Source organism: Gadus morhua, chromosome 4 (genome assembly GCF_902167405.1).
Source record: "Gadus morhua chromosome 4, gadMor3.0, whole genome shotgun sequence".
Taxonomy (NCBI): domain Eukaryota; kingdom Metazoa; phylum Chordata; class Actinopteri; order Gadiformes; family Gadidae; genus Gadus; species Gadus morhua.
Genome location: NC_044051.1, coordinates 5,651,264 through 5,673,369, shown reverse-complemented (window position 1 = coordinate 5,673,369; position 22,106 = coordinate 5,651,264). Strand labels below are relative to the sequence as shown.

Genomic DNA, 22,106 nt, shown 5'->3' with positions numbered 1-22,106 from the left:
GAAATGCCTTTACACAGTGTCCTCAAGAAGAGATAAGTTCCTGGTTAGATACAGGCATACAGTAGGCCTACGCGTCACAGGAATGGCTCTGTCTCAGCACAAGTCCTCCCTCTCTGCAGCACTGCACCTCAAAGCCATACGGCCCTCTTTGGCAGCTTGTGTATATGCAAGCATCCTTAAGAAAACATATTGCATGTATCAATGTACAGTAGGCCTACGTGGCAATACATTCAGGCTCTGCATGGTCGTCATGATGATTATGGTTCCACGTCGACGCAACGCAAGGACCACGCAGACGCTTCGATGCAGTCATGAACCGGTTTGGGTTCTGCGTCGGGTTTTTGTGAGAGGACCAATCACAGCCCTTGCTGTGAGGTTACAATTTTTGGGAGGCGCACGTCAGGCCCTTGCGGCGGACGCAAGGATCGGGTCCGCAAGGATGTAATGGGTATGGCGAGTGGATAGTGCCAAACCTAAGGATTCCCTGGAAGAGGCGAAGGAGCAGCCTACTCTACGTCGCCGTGGGAACGTGTGAAATTTTGAATGGGATTGATTGGGACTGCAGACGAGAGACCAGCAGCGACGTCACGGCGACGGCATGGAAGATCCGTCCACCGGCGGCGGTGTCACGGCGACGTACATAAGGAAATTCAGACAAAATGTACGTCTACTCTCGACGTGTGGATAAGTTCGTCGCCACTAAGACGCCTGCTACCCTACGTCGCCGTGAGAACGCCTGAACTAGAGAGAAGGCTATTTAAATATATTAAAGATTTGCGTGAGAATCGGTATCTCTCCAGCAAAAAGTCATCCGAATATAGCCGTGGTCTTACAAATCTCTCCCGGTGGATTGCACGAATAATTGGCGCTCCGGTATCAACAGGGCATGCCATTGTGAACACATGGACTCTGCGGTGAACGCAGCTTTAAATCCCCAAAACCGGGTTATGTTCCAAACTTAACCTGCACAAAACCTGGTCCGACCAGGTTTGATTCAGAGCATATGTTGCTATAGTAACTAACATACCGTGTTCATTTTGGAACGGAAACCCTAGGGTTACCGCAAACCCTGGGTTAATTTGCCCGGTTATGTGATAAAACCGGCTTTGTGGAATACCCCTCTGCATCAATCATCAAAACATTTTTGAGATCTGTTTTAAAACAGTTTGTCTTTTTGACACATAAAAACTAACGTTTTTTATAAAATGTCATCAACTTATTCATCAACAAGTCATTGAATATATTAATATCAGAAAATAATGAAGAAAAAATTATATATAGAGACTGGGAATCGATCCCCAGTCCCAACGGCGGCGGCGTGCATATCCTCTCCACACGGCGGCGGCGTAGCTTCTCCACACGTTCATTTCACACGTTGTTATCCGTCTCCAGGGAATCCTGGCACTATCCACTCGCCATAAATGGGTCCGTAAACCCCCTTGCGTAGCGTCGACGTGGAACAATAATCAGCCCTAGTAACGTGGTTGACGTGGTGTGTGGCACCTGTTCAAATATTAAACAAATAAATAAACAAACCGATCGAACATACGATTACGGCGTATGCTGTATTGGGACACTTGTGATTAAAGGGAACACAGAATCTCTTGGCAGCAGCCATGAGTAAACACGAATAAGAAAGGGGCATCAAGCATTGTGGTTTTCCTTGGAAGGTTCAAGACCAAGAATAGCCGTGGGAACAAAGAGCGACAGAAAGAGGTCACAGATACATGGACCACAATGGTGCCTGCTGATATAGGCATCATCAGGAACCAAACGCATGTAGACTACACTCCTTTGTCGGGATGGTTGGCTAATCCTGTGGCTTTTCGTTGGCATTGGTTCACTGATAAGGTGGCCGATGGGCACGGCTTCTTGCGGGCGACGTTATAAAGATCGGGCTGGCGTTCCGCCCGGCATTACTGATGGCCTGTGTCATCGGAGATTCTGCGGCATCATGATCCGTCCAACTGCCCGTCTGTTTCTCATCTGCCTGGCAGGTAAAACACACTTGACTAGTAATGAAATGTTGTAATTATTTGGATTGCTACATCTTATTGCATTTTTTTTTTACATAAACTACGATTGAATTAGATTGAATTATTGACTTGTTTGAAAACAATGGATATTTCAGATGTTTTTTATGTATTCTTTTGAAAGTGACTGAAAAATTCTCTATTTTCCCAGTGTTTCCTTTTCATCCCAAAGGAATTTTTGCTAGTGAGGGAGAACACGAAGGGGCCGTGAAGGACATAGTGCCATGTAAGATATTTTACTGGCTCACCCCAGAAAGAGTCTTATTACCTTTTATTACTATTTAAGTAGTCAAACTTGCAAAGGAGCCAAAAGTTAGCTGTAATCAATGTTCTTTAGTCAATGTAGAAATGTATGCACTCCAAAATTAACTTCAACAACTGGTTTTGGTGGTTTTAAGTTAAAACATTAAAAACAATGTAACAGAACTTTAGACAAACTGCTTGATTTAAATAATTCCATCACAATTTCTTTCATGGATGTTCTTTACTCATAAACCAAAAACACAAACAATTCCCACCTATTTTTTCAAACACCTCACTGTAACCCTGAGCAAAACTAACCCTCACTTCCCAACATATGACCTCCTATCCCGCCCCCCCCCCCCGTTCAGCGGGACCGTACTCCATGGCCATCGAGGGGGTCAACACGGTGACGGTGGGGGTGCCGTACGCCTTCACGTGCTCAGCCAAATGCACCCCGGCCTGCACCTTCTCCTGGAGGAACGGGAACCGGACCTCCACGGGCGCTGAGCTCACCCTACAGCTGAAGGCCCGGTCTCCCCTGGAGATCCTCGTCTGCGTGGCGGTCAACCCGGACACCCGCAAGAGCGCCACTGTTAGCAAGACGCTGGGGGTGACAGGTATGCATAGGGTTGAGCAGCCCTTCGATAGCTATCTGTAGCTGAGATAGGTGGATCACCTCGAGGCTTATAATTAACAATTATTTGCCGTAGGCAAAGTGAATAGTGGGGAATAGCCACTATTCCCCACTATTCACGGAGGCTGAAATTAATAATTGTTTTTAGTGTATACTTCACGGGAACAATCCAAAAATAAACAAGATAACACTTTTTGCCACGATCTATTTGTTTTAATCAGCGGTTTATTTGTTTTTATTAACGTGATGAGTGCCATGAATATCCCGTGTTTGAGATCTTAATCATGGGATATTGCCCATCAAATGCGCCATTTTTAGGAGGTTCACGTGTAGCATACAAAAAGCTAAATGTAAAGACTTGGGTAGTTTGGAGACGTCTAAGGCTTACACACAAAGATAAATGAAGACGCATAGACGTTAGATACATAGCCAGCTTAGATGCGCAGATAAAGTGTATTTCTTAGGTAGATGCAGAGAAATTGACAGTTTAGATACATATACAGTAAATTTGTTCTGTAGATAGATTAGAAGTGGATAGCTTCTTAGATACGTAGATAAATTAAGACACATAGACGTTATATAGGACATAGCCACCTTAGATGCGTAGATAAAGTGTATTTCATACATTTTTGCTAAAATACGTAGATTAAACAGACATCTTATATACATACATTATATTTGCTCTGTAGATAGATTAGAAGTGGATGGCTTCTTAGATAAATTATATTTGATAGGTAGATACTGTAGATAAAAAGTAGATAGCTTTGATAAATATATTTAGTATACTTGATACGTAGATAAATTAGATGCGGATAGCATGTTTTCGAAAGATTTTATTTGATAAGTAGATGGATTAGATAGTAGATAGTTTAGATGTGTATTTATAGATATTTTGATAATTATATAGAAAAAAATGGTCACTCATTCTACTCTGTGATTTTTCAGTGGGCCCCTCGAACATAATGATCAATGGGCCCTCAATGCTGACCCTTGGAGTTGAAAACGACTTCACCTGCACAGCCGACTGCTATCCCTCCTGCACCTACCTCTGGAAATGGATGTGGGAAGGGCAGGTTCTGGGCAGTTCAAGCGGAGCCACGTTGTCGATTATACCCCCTGAAACTGTAAACTACGAAACGTTGCTTTGTGAAGCCATGGACTCTGTGTCGCATCTCTTCATATCAACTTCTCTACAAAGATATGTGGCAAGTAGGTGATGGGAACGGGAAAGCCAAAGAGACGCTAACAACGTTTATCCTGCTGAAACAACTCCATGTGTGTTTGTACCGTGTCTATATCGCCTAAAAACCATTGAATCTGTTTCAAACCCTGCTTTAGGATTATTAGGCATTTACATCGTCTCACCGAGCGGACAGTGGTCAGTGACGGTGGGACAAACATTTTTGTTCACCTGCTTCGTGGAGTGCACTCCGTCCTGTACCTACATGTGGACCTTTGAGGGAAAGACGTACGAAAACGACCAGGTCCACGTTCCGGTCTTCCACAAAGGAGAGAAGCCTATGATCAAGGAGCAGCAAGAGATCACTGTAACACAGGATCATCGTACAGAACCACTTACATGCCAAGCCAAAAATACAGTCTCAGGAGCCACCATTAGTGTCACACAGATCTTGACCATCGACAGTAAGTCCCTAAAAAGCCACTGTACACAATGCATCTTTGGGGCCCTTGCCGCCAGCTAATGGTATATATCCGTTAGGCCTAAAAAAAAATTTTGTTTGGTTCCGGTTTCCGACCGACCCTGTAAATTTATGTGCGACCCAAATTATTTTATGAGCTTTATAAAAAAATAAGAAAAAAAAAAAAAAAAAATTTTTTTTTTTTTTGATGCAAACTATAATTACGTTCTGGTACAGCACCTCTTCATTCTGAACAAGGATGAGCGAATTTTCTCGTTTTTAAATGAAAACAACCTACCTATCATTCGCTGCCGCTGGAAAAAATAAAATAAAAAAATAAAATAAATTCCCTACCTACCCATGACCTCAACTGACCACCAACAGGAACCAAACTTTTTTTTTTTTTAGGCCTTATCCATTGAAAACTAAGCCTAGCATGATCCTGCATTTTGTGGTTTCTTTTGTAATTTATTTAGGTATTCTTTTTCACAATGTGTCCTTGAGGCTTTGTGAGGTTAGCAAATCAGTGTTTTGCCAAGTATCAAAATCTGCAGTTTGCTTAAACATTAATATAATTGATGATAAAGCAAACCCATAATGATCAAGAGAGGGTGCTTTATTGTGAATGTGTTAAGGACTGTTTCAAAAAGATTATTCATGTTTCAAAACAAAGGCTTTTGTCGTATGATTTGTGGCAAATAAGAGCCAGAGAACGGAAAAAAAGAACACAGCGCGACAGAAGAAAATGCATTGTTTGAATACATTCATGTATGACTGCATACATCTCTCTGTGTAGATCCCTACTCTGTGCGCCCGGCCACTCAAGGAGTGCCAATGGCCGGCCAGACCTACTCCCTCCAGTGCATCGGCTCACAGAACCCAGCCTCAATTACATGGCTCCAAAACAGCCTCCCACTGCCTGTGTCCGACCGACTGGTTCTGTCACAAGACAACACCCTGCTCACCTTCAGTCCTCTCATGGAGTCTGACACAGGAACGTACCAATGTGTTATCAATGTAGATATAGGGGACGTCAAGTCACTTGGCTACAGAATGCAGGTCAATTGTGAGTATTACAAATCTTTCGATGTTGACCGTTTTGAATTCCTAATTATAAAATGAATGTCATCTCATCTTGTCTAAATCGAATTTGTGAATCAATGTCACATTTTCCAGTTGGACCCTCCAAAGTGCAGATTGTTGAGGTTAACAAGGGTGCAGTCGGTAAGGAGCTGACTGCCCTGACTGGATCCATCACAGCCCTGCAGTGTGTGGCTGACTGCTATCCCGGCTGCTCCATCAGCTGGTTCTACAACGGCAAGATGCTGTCCAGGAACGCCTCCATCTCCTTCACACCAGTGACTCCACCCAACCAAGCCGTCCTCCGCTGCGTTGCGTACGACCCTCTGACCATGAAGAACAGCTCTGCTGAGACCACCGTCATCGTTCCTTGTAAGGAGACGTCATAACCACTCACCCATCACTGGTCATACCAGACCAAATGAGCTTCTTGTTTGTGTTCAAAGACCAGTGTTTTGAAATGTGAATAGCTAGGTGTTCCTCCTGAAACGCATAATGTGACTTTCACAGAGTGACAGAACCTCACTCCCACGGCCTCAATAACACCTCAACCACCGACCCAGCGGTCTGCAGTCCTTTAGCTAATTGGTTAATGTGTTCCTCTTCCAGTCATGGGTTATCTTGTCAGAAAATGCTCCATAGTGGTTTGGTTTTCTTAAACAAGCATTTCAGTGGTGCCTTGACCGGAATGGGGACTTAGAGGGAAAAGTCCCAAGGTGAGGGTGAAAGGTGGTATCCAGGAAAAACCTCACTCCTGATGGTGTAAGAATCCCAGAACAATCAAGCCAAATTGCTGCAGTCATTTAGCTTAGCGGTAAGCGCCATTGTCTCCCAATTACTGATTCCAATCCCGACTATGTAGCAATTTTGGTGTCAGAGAACCAAAACTACAGGATAGGTGATCGTCGATACATACCAATTCTCTCATCTAATCCGTGAATGCATCTTCAACTCTCCAGTTGGACCCTTCAAAGTGGAGATCATTGAAGCCCAACAGGGTCCAGTCGGTAAGGAGCTGACTGCCCTGGCTGGAACCATCACAGCCCTGCAGTGTGTGGCCGACTGCTATCCTGCCTGCTCCATCAGCTGGTTCTACAACGGCAAGATGCTGTCCAGGAACGCCTCCATCTCCTTCACACCAGTGACTCCACCCAACCAAGCCATCCTCCGCTGCGTTGCGTACGACCCTCTGACCATGAAGAACAGCTCTGCTGAGACCACCGTCATCGTTCCTTGTAAGGAGACGTCATGACCTCTTACCCATCACTGGTCATACCAGACCAAATGAGCTTCTTGTAGGTTTAAAAAAAACAAAACAAGGGACTGTTCTCAAACCCCGAATGTGTAGCGATGTGGTACATGTAAGCTGACGTTACATAATTCACCTTCAACATATACTCATTTTATAAGATGATACCTTTAATTGTGATGGGTACGACCTTACCTAGTGTCTAGGGGTGCGGACCTTACCTAGTCCTAAGCATTATGACACATGGACTGTGAAACTCATTGGATCTTCATGGTATTTGTTATGTTCTCCTAAATAGTAGATCAACACAAAGCTGTCGCATCTAATCCGTGGAATACCTGTTGTATTTTCCAGTTGGACCCTCCAAAGTCCAGATCGTTGAGGTTAACAAGGGTGCAGTCGGTAAGGAGCTGACTGCCCTGGCTGGATCCATCACAGCCCTGCAGTGTGTGGCCGACTGCTATCCTGCCTGCTCCATCAGCTGGTTCTACAACGGCAAGATGCTGTCCAGGAACGCCTCCATCTCCTTCACACCTGTGACTCCACCCAACCAAGCCGTCCTCCGCTGCGTTGCGTACGACCCTCTGACCATGAAGAACAGCTCTGCTGAGACCACCGTCATCGTTCCTTGTAAGGAAACCCGCTCGCTCTTCTTTATTCCAACATTACCGTATAAATCATCGTAAACAATGCATCGAATATCCACAGAAGTGACCATGGACATTATTGTTATGTCGGTAGATGTACCTCTTTCACTCTACCATTAAAAAGGTTCTACAAGTTCCTACATTCTAGTTTGAATCCAATTGAACAGCTTTTCGACATCGAACCGCCCAAAATGATGCATTGGTATTTTAAAGGCATGTCCAATTATTGAGCAGCTTCAAAGTTGCTGCTCCTGTTCTCAGACGGCCCAGTTGACGTCACCATCTCCGGATCGCCTTCTATAGAGGTCGGGGTCAAGGCCTCGTTCACGTGCAGCGCCACCTGCAGTCCGGCCTGCACCTACACCTGGACCGTGTACGGCTCCCCGGTGAAGGGCAGCTCCATCGACATCACCGTCAGCCGCTACGTGGCCACGGAGTCCATCAGCTGCCAGGCGCAGAACAGCCTCTCGGGGAAGACCGCCACAGTCAACGATACTCTCACCGTCTCAGGTGGGTGGTCTGCGTCACGGCCGCTCTTAAGGATTAGTTATGGTTCCACGTTAACGCAATACAAAGGGGGTTTACGAACCCATTACGTCCTTGCGGACTCTCCTTGCGTCCACCGCAAGGGCCTGACGTTCGCCTCCCGAAAAGTGTAACCCTGGGTCGAGGCGACGCAGCAGAAAGGGCTTTGATTGGTCCGCTCACTAAAACCCGACGCAGAACCACAACAGGTTCACGACTGCTTCGAAAGCGTTTGCGTGGTCCTTACGTTGCGTCAACGTGGAACCATAATCAGCCCTTTCACGGGACGAGTAGGTGTTATCGTGGTCACGGTGACCTCTCACTTAATCAGGGCAGCATGTGGCTTAAGAGGCAGAGCGGGTTGGCTGGTTACCAGAAGTTTGCTAGTTTGATCCCCGGCTCCTCCTATCAGAGTGTCCAGGTGTCCCTGAGCAAGGCACCTCTAACCCTGACTGCTCACGACGAGCTGGCTATCGTCTTGCATGGTAAACACCGCTGTCGGTGTGTGAATGTGTCTATGAATGGGTGAATGTGATGCAGCATTTTAAAACGCTTTGATCGGCCACTGGTTAGAAAAGAGGTATATAAATGCATTACATTTTTATAATGCAATATTGTGTTTTATTTATCTTGTTTCCTCCCAGAACCCCATTGGTGTGGATGTTGAGTGGAGGATGAGAAGCAACATTCAACTTGGAAGTCTTTCCAAGATTATGGTTATGGTAGATTATGGTTGTGTATATTTGATAATCATTCTATGGTTGTTGTTTCTATAGATGCAAACATGATTCTAGCAACAGTACTCTATTGAAGTATCCGTCCCCAAACCGACCGATACCTTTTCAGTTTCATGATATATAAGCCAAACTATGCAATCTCTAATAAATCTTTGGAGTCAATGCTGTTGCCTATACTGAGCTGGTCAATCTGTCATCGTTCTTATCAACTGACATTAGTGATACGATTGTTTGTTCAACTGCATTAACCTTTACGGTAATGCTGAATGTAATACGCCTTTATTTACCGTTCAGCTCGGACTCGTTTAGACAAAAGAGATGGATTCCAAAGTTTGACTCCAGTTAAGTGTTTTATTTGAAACCTTTACTATTGTCCAGTCGAGTTTACAAGCTGTTCTCACGCAAAGGACAAAAACATCAAAATGAACTTTTCAAGTGGGCCCGACATAAAGGAGAAAGTACCAAAGACAGCGACCCACTGACAGTTGAAATACTAATCAATACGTTCAATCTTGCCAACGGGAAAGTCCAGCTCTTGCATAACAAACCTATGTGTGAACAACACTACAGTAGAATACAGAAAAGCAAGTTGCACTGTTGGCAAAGTTGTTGTTAAAGCTTGTGGTGACCACAGGTCAATTCCGTTTGATACCCGTTGTCATAGGGTCAGATGTCATATTTCTTTCGCAGGGTTTTCAAAGCGCCTTTTTCCAAGGGAGCTTGTTGGAGGAAATCAAACAGTTCCCGGAGAACTGAATAAAGAAAAGATAAATACGACAATAAATAAAAGTGTAAACAATCATTCATGATTTTGTCAAAAATTGACGGAAATTGGGGGGGGGGTATGTAAATATGTTGTTTGAGAAATTGTAAAGATTACCTTTCTTCTCTGCCGAAGACATGAACATAATGGCCATGTCGAATCTCCGCACACTGGCCAGATTTGTGAGGATTCCCAGTATGAGTGCTGGTGTTTCATTCCTGCAGAAGAGCCAACGTTTCCTTCACTTTACACCCTTCGTACCCAGCACGACATGATGCATGTCACCATCATGTACTTTGCTTGAACCTCTGCTTTCCTGCATACTGACATAATATTATAAATATCTTAATTGATAAATGAGCACTGGTTAGATGAGACATGCTGCAGGACATGGATCAGACGTTAAATAACAAAGAAGAATTCTGAATAATAATAATAATAATAATTGCAGATACAGTCTCCTTTCTCTCCAGCTGCATCCTAAATTGATCCTAGATATGTTAAGATGCACCGAGGTTCAATCTCAGGCAGAAGAGCATCTTGACTTCATGACTCACTCGGTGTAGAAATCCAGTAGGGTCTTCAGGATCTGGTTGAGGAGGTCCGATTCCAGAGAGTTCTGGAAGATCTTGGCGTATGCTGCCGGCTCCATTTGCTAGAAACACAGTTGAGTGAGTTGGTTAAAACGGTCTAAGCCTCTCTTCGGCTGAGTGCTGAGGTGCTGGTCGCCTCGCTCTCTTACTCCCCTGGTCTGTCTCTCTCCATCAATAAGGGCCTCCTACTTTATGATGATTTGTCTTCAACACTTTAATTGTCGCCAACATTCAAACAATCTGTGCTTGCACCATTTCATTATTAAGGATTTCATGGAATTTAACCACCTGAACGTCTAAGGCGTTGGATCTATTGAGGATAGGTGTGGACCTGATGGAACCATTAAACACTACTATAACCACTCCAGTAATCGTCCCCAGGGCCCCTGCCTGGAGGTATCCCTGGCCCCTACACTGAGGTATCCTGGCCCCTACCCTGGGGTATCTGTGGCCCCTAATACCCTGGGGTATCTCTGGCCCCTAATACCCTGGGGTATCTGTGGCCCCTAATACCCTGGGGTATCTGTGGCCCCTACCCTGGGGTATCTGTGGCCCCTAATACCCTGGGGTATCTGTGGCCCCTAATACCCTGGGGTATCTCTGGCCCCTACCCTGGGGTATCTCTGGCCCCTACCCTGGGGTATCTGTGGCCCCTAATACCCTGGGTATCAGTGGCCCCTAATACCCTGGGGTATCAGTGGCCCCTACCCTGGGGTATCTGTGGCCCCCAATACCCTGGGGTATCAGTGGCCCCTACCCTGGGTATCAGTGGCCCCTACCCTGGGGTATCTGTGGCCCCTACCCTGGGGTATCAGTGGCCCCTACCCTGAGATATCTGTAGATCTGTTGGGGCTGATGAGGGCCGATGGTTCGGAGGTCTGCCTCAAACTGGTAGCTGTTTGTTGCCGGCGCGGGTAACAGCTCCGTCGGGTCAATGGACGACCTGACGGAGCTGGGGGCGGTGGTGCTGGTGGTGCTGGTGGTGGTGGGGGTGGGGGCTGCTGGGAGACGAGCGGCAGGGTCCGGTCTCATGACGTCACCCCCCGGAGCACTCCTGACCAATGGATGAACAGAGCTCGTCAAGAAGCGACCAATGACGGCTTTGGTCGCAAAAATGATAATAGGATAGCATGTCATGACTTCTACCTCCTCAAATCTTCTTGATATTTTTATTATTATTATTATATTATTATTATTATTATATTATTATTATTATTATTATGTTTTTTTCTAAGACTTTATAGACTAAAATGTAAAGCTGCAAAAGGTATGTTTTCTCATTAGCAGCCTCTTGTGGCGTGAGTCGTAGCTACTGCTATATTATACTCCGCCATAGCCCGGAGCATTTCAGACACCAAAGGAGTCATAGAGAACCGTTCCCTGGATGGATTGACTCCTGGATGGCAGCATTTCATTCTTAAGAAACATTTTAGTGCGGATCCTTCTGTAATGGCTTCAGTGGTAAAGTGCCATGGGACAGGTTTAAAGCTCTGCTGCTCACAGAAGCCCATGGACGGGGTGAAGAAGCGTCCGACATACCGTGCTGCCGTCTGCGTCGGGACGTCCGATATCTCCTCGATCTTAAGGACCTTGGCGCTGGGGGAGGTGGAGAGTGGAGAGGCCTGGTCTCCGGCCTCCTTCGACTGGCCCTGGCTCTGGCTCTGGCCCTGGCCCTGGCCCTGGCTCTGGCTCTGGCCCTGGCCCGGGGACCAGGAGGGGTCCTGGGGCACCGAACCCGACGGGACCCCCGGCCAGACCTGGTCCGGGACCGAACCTCTCCCCCTACCTCCTCGATGTCAATCCTCCTCAGGGGCTTCTGTGGGTTATTTATCAAGTTATAAAAGGGGAGGGCAGGATGGATGTTGTGATTTATACACCTTGCTATTTGGAAAATGATTATTTCCAAATGTTAATTATTAAGTTATAAAAACGGGCAAGATTGTGGTTGTGATTGTTACACAAAACCATTTGGAATATGAATATTCCGAAATGTTATTCATTAGGTTATAAAATGGGCCAGATTGTGGTTGTGATTGAAACACAAACGCTATTTGGAATACGAATATTCCCAAATGTCCCGTTGTGGGATTACTAAAGTACATCTAAAAAGGTATGGAATACATATTGTGTGGGTGCACGTGGCGCGGTGGGACAGCGTGGAGGAGACTCACGGCGGAGCGGAGGTGGGCCGGTTTCTCCAGCGGCTGGACCGTGCGCCTGGGAGCGTCGTCCTCCGTTCCCAGCAGGCCGCCGGACGCTCCGGTGTCCTAAAGAGGACGCGCACGAGGACTACGTTCAGAACCCAGCCCACTTATTTCTACTGGGCGTTTTACACGCAGGCACAGAAGTTCAGATTGCTTGTCGTTTTGTGATGATTTCCTGTTCCTGCAAGGGATGCCCTACAAAAAAAACTAATAAATTAATAATTATCAATAATTGCGACGTACGATTTTTATTTTCTGGAGCTCGTTCAGCGCTTGCTTGTTCCCGGGTTCGAGTTTCAGCAGCTCCTGGAAGTCTGTCAGAAGGGAACAGACGACATACAGGTGTATTCAATAAAGGGGTCTGTACTGAGAAGAGGACCGTCCACCGGTGAAGGCAGTACCTTGCTGGGCCTCACGGAGCTTCCCCAGAGCCAGACGGGCCGTGCCTCTGCGGGAAGGCCTTGGAGTAGGTGCTGTCCAGGGTGAGGGCCGTGCCGCAGTCATCCTCGGCCTGCTTGTACCTGGAGGAGGAGGAGGAGGAGAGGAGGAGGAGGAGGGGGAGGAGGAGGAGGAGAGGAGGAGGGGGAGGAGGAATAGGAGGAGGAGGAGGAGGAGAGGGGAAGGAGGGAGAGGGGGAGGAGGGAGAGGGGGAGGGGAGGAGGAGGAGAGGAGGAGGAGGAGAGGGGAGGGGGAGAGAGGAGGAGGAGGGGGAGGAGAGGAGGAGGAGAGGGGGGGGAGAGGAGGAGAGGAGGAGGAGGGGGAGGAGGAGAGGAGGGGGGGAGGAGGAGGGGAGGGGGAGGAGGAAGAGGAGAGAGGAAGAGGGGGAGGAGGGGGGGAGGAGGAGGAGGAGGAGCAGCAGGAGCACAGGTTATGTTGGGAGATTCTCTGGTACGTTTCTATGCAGGTGAATTTTCTACAGGGGCAAGTTTCTATACAAAGACAACAAACAGGTGAATTTACTGAGTTTCCATCCAGGTGAGTTCCCATACAGGTGAGTTTCCCATACAGGTGAGTCCCCCATACAGGCGAGTCTCCACTCTCCACACAGCCAGAGCTGCCTCCTACCTCTCCAGCTTGAGGTAGGCCATGGCTCTGTTGGCGGGCAGGAGGGCGTTGGTAGGGTCGGCCTCCATGCCTCCGGTGTAGCAGTCCAGCGCCGCCTCGTACTTCCCCTCTTTGAAGTACGCGTTGCCCTGGAGACCATAGTCATAGCAACGGATCAGTGCTGAGAGCTTCGATAACAATTTCCAATCAGGGTAGATTAATTAACTAGTTAATGCGGTAATTAGCATTAACTTAGTTAATAACGAGTTAACTATGAGTCTAGTAATCATTTACCAATGGTGTTTACGTTAACTAAGATATTAATTTATACATTATTTAAAAGGGTTAGAGTGAGTGCACACCCTAACCGCTATGCTCATGCTTTTTAATAATGCTAATTAATTAATAAAGTTGTTATCTATCTACCTTTAACTACTTTAACTTGTGTTTATTAAGGTACTCTTATTGTGAAGACTTATCAGAGTTCCTAAGACAACACCAGCTTAGCTTCATACGGGTCATTATAATAGAAAAAACAGCATCAATCTACGGCACACGGGTGAACCTACTCTGTCTTTCTGCATCACCGCCTCTTGTCTCTTCTGCTGTTCCTCCAGACGTTTCTGCTGCTGGGGGTCCATCACGGCGGGGGCCTCTCTGGGGGGCCGGCCTGGCTCGAGACGTCCGTGCCGCGGTCCGCTATGACCTACAGACACGACATGGAGAACATGGCCATGAGTGAGGAGAGGGCAGTGACACAACAGCATGAGCTAACTGACCGTTGAATAACTATCTAACGTCACCTTCTTTATTTTGTTCACTTCCGTCTTTGCGTCGGCGTTCCTAGGATCGAGCTTCAGAACAGTTTCGTAATCTGTCGATGATGAAGGATACGAGACGGTGAGCAGGTTTAGTCACACACTGCGATCATAACAACAGCCATGGAGGGAGGGACCAGGGAGCCCCCCCCTTAGGTAGAAGTGCAGGGGAGTCCCACCTTCCAAGGCCGAGTCGTACTTCTCCAGGGCGAACCGGGCCGCCCCTCTTCGGGCGAAGGCTTTGAAGTAGTTGCTGTCCAATGCGATCGCCAGGTTGCAGTCGGACTCGGCCACTGAAAACCTAACCACAGCAGTAATGAGTCAGGGAATGTCCAAACAGATAAGAGTTGGTCGAGTGTCACTTGACTTGGGCACGAGGTACGTTACTCATACACACTGCATCTGTTGTAATACCGTACAGCTATCAGTAACCGGTATAGCTACCTCTTGCATGTTACTTCACCGTTGGAGATTCAGCGATACTCAGACAAGAAGAATCCCAAAGCGTTACAGTTAACGTAACAAAGCCTGAGTACGGTGTTGTTGTGTGGCTCCTTTTCATGCCATGTTTGTGACGTGGGAAGGACCTACTTTTTGAGGCGGTGGAAGCAGGAGGCCCGGTTCGTGGGGAGGACGGGGTTGTAGGGGTCAGCGCTCATCCCTCGGGTGTAACACTCAACGGCGTCGTCGTACTTCCCCTCTCTGAACAGCGCGTTGCCCTGAAAGAGGTCATCAATAATCAATAATCAAGGACTCTTGGCTGAGCGGTGGTGGTGGATTCAAATCCCGTTGCAATGGTGCAGCTGTAGATATCCCCCAAGTACGATCCTGTGACTGTCCCCCTACATAAAAGCGTTGGCTAAATGAGTAAATCGTTTTTACATTTCAGTTTACATTTAAAGGTGAATATTATACAACCAGGTGCGAGTGTGAAGTGTCAGAAGAGGAAGATTTTCCAAACGTCTCGCAACGGCTAATCACACGCACACCTGCTGGTATAATCTGTCAACTTTAAGTAAACTTAAGAGTTCACATCGGTCCGCACTGGGGGAGGATCTGGGTGTCTGAAGGGGTTTGGACTCGGTACCTCTCTTTCTCAGACAGCGCCAGGCTGCGGTCCACTGCTGCTGTGGCGTCCTCAGAGTCTGAGTCCGAGCCGCCCGCTGGACTCTCTTCCTTATCGACGGCGGACAGAGCCTTGTCCTGTCACCACCAGAACACATCGCTCATTAAAAGGTGTGGGTCGACTCATTTGTTGTGTGAAGAATTGTAGTTTTGGAAAAAAGGTTTTTACCACGTCAAATTTGTCCCATGCTTTATAGTCGAAGGCGTTAATTCTCGGCGTTTCTTTGGGTTTGTCCGTCTTCGGCTGACTGTTCTCCTCGGACGGTTTGGTCTTTCTCCTCTTCTTTTTGAAATCTTTGTTACGAACAGGGGTAGATTATTCTGTCACAACAGAAACGTGTTAGTGCGTTGTCCTAGGGACTGAGGGAACAGGAAGGAGCCAGCCTGATACACGGAGGTTAAATACAATATGTTTAATAAAGGTTCCTACCTGGTTCTCCTCGGTGTGTCCCGTTCTGAGCTCCTCGTCTTTCCTCTTCATGTCTGTCTCCCAGCCATTCATCTCTCTCATGAAAGTTTGCAGCTCGTCCGCATTCTGGCGCATTTGAAGTTGTAACTCGATTGCTTTGTTTGTGCCGGACATCTTTTCCTAGAAGATACATATAAAACCAAAACGACTGAGAGGTCAGTCAAAATATTTATTGAGAAAACAGAGAGTGGTCCATCCAGAAAGATGGGGACGAACAGGGTTCTAGAACGGGGACTTCTTCACTTCCGGGAACTGACGTGTAGAATACACTAAAACACACACAAACACGTACATCAGCCCGAAATGTGAACGCATAGAACTCACCTAGGAAGCTTAACGGCTGACGATGAAAGTGAAACACATGTGTCAACAGCCCTGCTCCGTGTTGACATGCGAAGCCATGACAGCGGACTCCCAGCAGCCTTTGCGGCTCCAACTACGTAGTAAGGGGTCGACAACATAAAATAAGCATTTTGTTTACTTTTTTTTATACATATTTATATATCAATGTATTGAAATGTATTAATGTCGTTGCCTCTCTGAATATAACTATTGAATTATTTTCTGACTGATTTGAATTGTTTTACAAAAAAACAGAACTTTGACCTATGACGTGAGAGATAAAAACAACAGAGATGACCTCTCTCCCCGGCTAGCCTCACTCACTCACATCACACTTCTGGCTGACAAATCACCCATTTATGATATAATCACGATCAGATTAAATGGATCAACCAAACAGGATGACGACTATGGATACAACCTTTTCCCTGATAGAAACACCGCAAAATCCAAGAAGGCTTTCATTACTCAAAGCCTGTTCACATTCAATCACAAGTGCCAGGTCATGTTACAGTTTGCGATGGAAACCAGTAAGTATTGAGGATCAGTAATTGTCATTAGACAGCAGTATAACACATTGGGAGGTCTGTGTTAGCTCCCTGGCTAAAGCTCACTGTGTGCATTGACAGCCCCATTGTCGTCTTTGGCTTTAGCCTATGCTAGCTAACTTAGCATGGAGTTTCCAAGTCTTAACCAGCTTGATTTTAATACTTGCCATGTCGTTCTGTCTTTTCTTGCTTCAGGTCCATATGCAAAGCTGCTTCTTAGTGCCATGAAAAGTTCTGGATGGTAAATACATGTTTTCTCTTTGTGTGTGTGTGTGTGTGTGTGTGTGTGTGTGTGTGTGTGTGTGTGTGTGTGTGTGTGTGTGTGTGTCAAACTGTGATTCTGCACTTGTTAATGTCGCTTTTTAACAGATTTTCCATTCTACATTTGTATTATCTTTGTTTCTTGACTTTCTGTCCTCAGCAGATCACTTATTGTTAACCTAATACTCTGCTGCATGGGATTTGACATTTGAAATGACATTTTTAATATACATTCTTATTAACGTTGTTTTATCTTCTTCACACAGTACAGTATATAAAGACCGGCACTTTTCCTGTGAGGATTGCGACGGCAGTGTCAGTGGTGGCTTTGACGCAAATTCGTCTCAAGTAAGATCCTTTTTAAAAGTAATAAATCGTATGAAAGAGTTATGAGGTAGACAAAGAGATCAATTGTACAGAGCATGATGAGATGTGCTGCAGGGCAATGTATTTTTAGCGTCAAGATTTGTAGATGCAGTGTTAGCTATTTTTTATCAACTTGCTGTCAGATTCCTAAACACAAATTCATGGACGATACTACTAATACACTTTACTATTTTGTACCGCAAGAAATAAAATTTAGACAGATTGAACCACTTCATTATATATATTGGGAGCGACCTGGTGGCTCCTCGGGTAGAGCTCGTTAAGGCTTGGTCGAACCCGGGTCCTGAACTTGGCGACCCGGGTTTGATTCCTGCCTGCGGACCGTGGCAACCTTGCAGCTACTCTTAGCTACTTGTAGGGGAGGCATGTACTCCCCTCTATCTCCCATACCTTCCTGTCTATCTCACTCTGTCATAAAGCAAAAAAATACAAAAATAAACCTTTTAAAATATAGCTTCACCATCTCTTTGCAACGTCTGTCGCCTCGTTTGCTTCCAGATCGTTCTGTGTCAGAACAACATTCACCAGCAGGCCCATATGAACCGAGTGGTGACCCACGAGCTCATCCACGCCTTCGACCACTGCCGAGCCCATGTGGACTGGTTCAACAACTACCGGCACTTGGCCTGCTCCGAGGTGAGGCCGGCTGGGATCCCGCTGCCGTGTGTTTGTGTGTGTGTGTGTGTGTGTGTGTGTGTGTGTGTGTGTGTGTGTGTGTGTGTGGTGTGTGTGTGTGGTGTGTGTGTGTGTGTGTGTGTGGATTGCTCCTTCAGCATTTCAAAATTGTCCCACAAACATAGTGATTTGGATACTTTTCTTTTTTGCAGATCCGTGCAGCTAACCTCAGTGGAGACTGCTCCTTCAGCAGTGAGATTAACAGGTTTAACTTCGGCTTGAAGAACCACCGCCAGGTACGCCTTGTTGTCATTCATTGTGTACGGAAGAAAGGGACCATGGTTCAGTTATGGAGTTAAAGTAACAGGAGGGAGTAACGTCTCTGAATGGGACTTCTATCTGAATCCTCTCACTCTTTAGGACCATAGGATAGTGAGAGAGTTGGGGTGCATTCCAACTTACAATACATTGCAATACAATACAACCAAATGCAGGAATGATACCAAATGATTTGTATCACAATACATTACAACAGGCCCACATTATACAACAACATTTACAGTTAGATTTAGGGAATTTAGCAAACACTTTTATCCAAAGGGACCTACAATAAGTACATTTGTCAGATGAAAGAGAAACAATTTATCCGTCGGTACGGTAAGGATGTTCATAGAACCATGTGCCAAGCACTAACGATCGCTAGGTCAACCCAAGATGATACACGATGCAAAGTACTGTTCTTAAGTGCAAGGACGTACCACACACAATAAGTGCTGGCAATCCCTACATGTTAGTAATGGTAGTGAACCTGTTCGGCTCAGCCATAACTAAATCGATTTCTGTTTTCCTCTTATTCTCTGCGCCTCCCCCACCTCCCGAGTCCCCACTCTCCTCTCTCCCCCGTCTCCCCCCTCTCCTCCGTCTCCCCCCTCTCCCCCACCTCCCCCGTCTCCTCCATCTCCCACACCTCCTCCGTCTTCCCCCCTCCCACACCTCCCCTGTCTCCCCCGACCTCCCCTGTCTCCCACACCTCCTCCGTCTCCCCCCTCTCCCCCGTCTCCTCCGTCTCCCCCCTCTCCCACACCTCACCCCTCTCCTCCCTCTCCCCTGTCTTCTCCCCGTCTCCCCCTCTCCCCCGTCTCCTCCCCCCTCCCCCCGTTTCCCCCGTCTCCCCCGTCTCCCAGGAGTGCGTCCGGGGCCGCGCCCTGCGCTCCATCCTCGCCGTCCGGAAGATCAGCCACGAGGAGGCGGGCAAGATCGTGGACGAGGTGTTCGACAGCTGCTTCAACGACACCGCCCCGTTCGGCCGCATCCCCCACACCAACAAGGACGCCAAGTTCGCCACCAGGCACTACGAGAGCCGAGACCGATACCACGCTAACGTCTAACGCTAACGCTAACGCTAACGCCGCGGCGCGCTAATTTTAACACATTCTCCGAGGGTGCTTTGTACAAAAGAGACGCTAAGAGGGGAGATCGGCGAGGCGGGAAGAGGCCCGGTGGAGGGGACCGTTGACGGAGGGGGCGGTTGGAAGAGGCAGTCTGAAGGGTAAAGATGTGTTGGGGAGGAGGGGGGGGGGGGGGGGGGGGGGGGGGGTCCTCTTAAAGGGGTTTTGTCACCAGGTTTTAACGTTGAGTGAAGCTAATATTGGAACAGAGCCGTGTCAGGCCGCCCCAGCTGAAGTTCTCAGAGATTTGTGATTGTCTTTTATTGCTGCATTATTTTTTGCTCCTCCTCCAGGGACAACATTGACTTTCCTGTAAATAGAGCAGATTTATGTAAGTTAAATATTGATTTATATGATTTTTTTTTTTTTTTCATTAATTTCGCCCCCCCCCCCCCGCCCGATTTGGTTGAGTTGGCCGTGCACATATGATTTGTGCACACCTTCCAATGCGTTTTCAAGATTAAAAGTGAAGGTTTTACCAAAACGAAACGCATTACAAATGTCTTTATTTAATCAAGTATGAAGCATTGAGTAGTTTATATTTGAGAGTGAGACACTCATTAGTTAAAGACGGGATGAAATCGCTCCAGAGGAGATTTCGACACAATGGAGCCAACTAAAGTGAAATGAGTGAATTAGCACATTTTGAACTGGGTGGTTGTCAAGGGACGTATTTAACTTTGAAAACTTCCCCTGCACTGCGTGACCCCCAAGCACCCCATACAGCTTTTTTTAATTAGCCACTTGTGTAAAACCTAATTGGTGACATCTTTATTGGACATTAGCATTTAAAGGACATCTTTTTCCCTCCTCTGAGATTCAGGAGGCAATGAGTTGGTTTCATTATCTCTGAAAATGAAGTTTTTCTGGATATCTCAAAGACCGCAGACTGCACCAATCAAGGATGCTTTTCAGTATTTATTTCGAAGAAGTCGTATTTAGTTCCCCTAAAAAGTCGGGTCTATTGGTGACTAGATTAATTCACGATCAAAGAGATGAAAATTAACATAATACATTTAAGAAGCTTATGAAAATCGACCCACTTTCATACACTTATCTATAAACGTGTAAGTGTCCACGTGAAATAATAGTAATTGCGAACATCTTTTGACAATTTTATTTACTGTGTATTTTAGGATAAAAAACAACATTCAATCCTGCTGCTCGGTTTTCTTTAAAGCAGAATTTACCACAGCCAGCCACATGTTCAACACAAAGGTGAATTTATGGGTGGTTTGGATTTCATTGGCTATTTGACATAACACAAAATATTGTTCAAATCTTCTTATCTGCTTGTAAACTACGGCTCGGCATGAAATTTTCGGGGCTGCAGTTCCATCTTGATCCACTAGGTGACGCCGCTGCCTCACGAAACCAAAGGAGCCGATCCATGTCCCACGAACCTGCTCTCAGGGGTTCCTTGACGAATTAATAGAACCGATTTTATTAAATTCGGTTTCAGGTGAGCGCTCGACCTGTCATAGGGCAAGACAATCAAGTGACTGCTGTGAAGAGCGCCTTTTCACATTTCATTCCAACTACTTAAGTACGCACACACCCACCGCGATCTAATTAGAAATCACTGGGCTAATCTGCTGTAGGACAACACATTAACCCCGGGAGCGCTGATGAACTCCTCTCGTTAATTAGAGAGATGAGCGGGAACGCTTGGCGGGAACACGTGCCCCGCACAGCCGGCGGGAATAAAAGGACACCCACGTGCCTTTTGTGAAGTTTCTCGGCGGAAGATGCGTTGCGCATTTTAAACATGTATTTGCAAAACGACGTCACAGTTGACGGGGAAACATCATTTAGTATTTATAAACTCTGAAATGAAGTGCTATAAGTGGAAAAATCAAGCCCTCAGCAGATGTGGCCCGCACGCTAGGCTAATTAGCTCGTAGAAGAGCAGGCCTGCTACGACGGTTGCATGGGGACCTATAGCCTAAGGGGGACGCTCTCATTTAGTGATTGAGGACATGTACATATCTAAAAATGTCCACCTTGAGTCCTCGGGGGGGGGGGGGGGGGGGGGGGGGGGGGGGGGGGGGGGGGGGGGGGGGGGGGGGGGGCTATTATTCTGTACAGAGTAAAGATGGCGCTGTATAATCTCCTTCCTCCCGATTCAACTTTATTCCAAGTTTCCATTCTCGGTACAGATATAGGGGGAATATGGCTCAGGAGGTAGAGCTGGTTGGCTTGTAACCAGAAAGTTGCTAGTTTGATGGTGGAGTGTCGAGGTGTTCCTGAGCAAGGCACCTCACTCTTACTGCTCCTGACGAGCTGGCTGTCGCCTTGCGTGGCTGATACCGCCGTGAATGTGTGCATGAATGCACGCATGAATGTGAGGCAATATTGTACAGTGCTTTGAGTGGCCGCTGGCTAGAAAAGCACTTTAAACATGCAGTCCATTTAGATATAGATGCTTCTACAGGTGGAAAATAGCAATCTGCTAGATCCTGGCACAATGCATATTCTCTTGTTGTACAAGATTCATGTCTTATTGTACACTGTCCCTGTCGTGAAATTACTGAGGCACTAGCATTTGAGACCTAGCAAAAAACATCTCGGGGCTCTCTGCTGTTCTAACGATGTAGAGGAGATCACAATTAGGGCGTTTGGCAGACTTTTTTATCCAAAGCGACTTAAATCGGTTAATACACACATGGACACACTGACGGCCAGCTCGTCAGGAGCAGTT

At 46.7% G+C, this 22,106-nt stretch overlaps 3 protein-coding genes across 3 annotated transcripts; 2 read left to right on the top strand and 1 right to left on the bottom strand.

Moving 5' to 3' along the window:
• Window positions 1-1,722: 1,722 nt before the first annotated feature.
• Window positions 1,723-8,786, top strand: LOC115542832 (carcinoembryonic antigen-related cell adhesion molecule 5). Its single transcript, XM_030355283.1, has 11 exons — window positions 1,723-1,997; window positions 2,185-2,259; window positions 2,645-2,893; window positions 3,856-4,119; window positions 4,249-4,554; window positions 5,347-5,616; window positions 5,727-6,002; window positions 6,590-6,865; window positions 7,234-7,509; window positions 7,788-8,036; window positions 8,696-8,786. Exons 1-11 carry the CDS (start codon window positions 1,859-1,861, stop codon window positions 8,716-8,718), a joined length of 2,403 nt encoding a protein of 800 aa, XP_030211143.1. The 5' UTR covers window positions 1,723-1,858; the 3' UTR covers window positions 8,719-8,786.
• Window positions 8,787-9,119: 333 nt separating this feature from the next.
• rpap3 (RNA polymerase II associated protein 3) lies at window positions 9,120-16,256 on the bottom strand. Its single transcript, XM_030355352.1, is given in 21 exon segments — window positions 9,120-9,540; window positions 9,669-9,769; window positions 10,109-10,206; window positions 10,970-11,171; window positions 11,174-11,198; window positions 11,684-11,793; window positions 11,842-11,960; window positions 12,316-12,411; window positions 12,592-12,662; window positions 12,750-12,802; window positions 12,804-12,869; window positions 13,414-13,541; window positions 13,962-14,062; window positions 14,183-14,266; window positions 14,390-14,511; window positions 14,802-14,931; window positions 15,299-15,413; window positions 15,505-15,624; window positions 15,627-15,656; window positions 15,766-15,924; window positions 16,129-16,256. Coding segments are annotated over 20 exon segments (2,010 nt in total). The 5' UTR covers window positions 15,919-15,924; window positions 16,129-16,256; the 3' UTR covers window positions 9,120-9,454.
• A 131-nt stretch (window positions 16,257-16,387) lies between these two features.
• atp23 (ATP23 metallopeptidase and ATP synthase assembly factor homolog) lies at window positions 16,388-19,539 on the top strand (the record flags this gene model as incomplete). Its single annotated transcript, XM_030355681.1, has 6 exons — window positions 16,388-16,676; window positions 16,890-16,935; window positions 17,222-17,303; window positions 17,841-17,978; window positions 18,170-18,253; window positions 19,142-19,539. Coding segments are annotated over 6 exons (843 nt in total), but the record flags the coding sequence as incomplete, so codon positions are not given.
• Window positions 19,540-22,106: the final 2,567 nt, after the last annotated feature.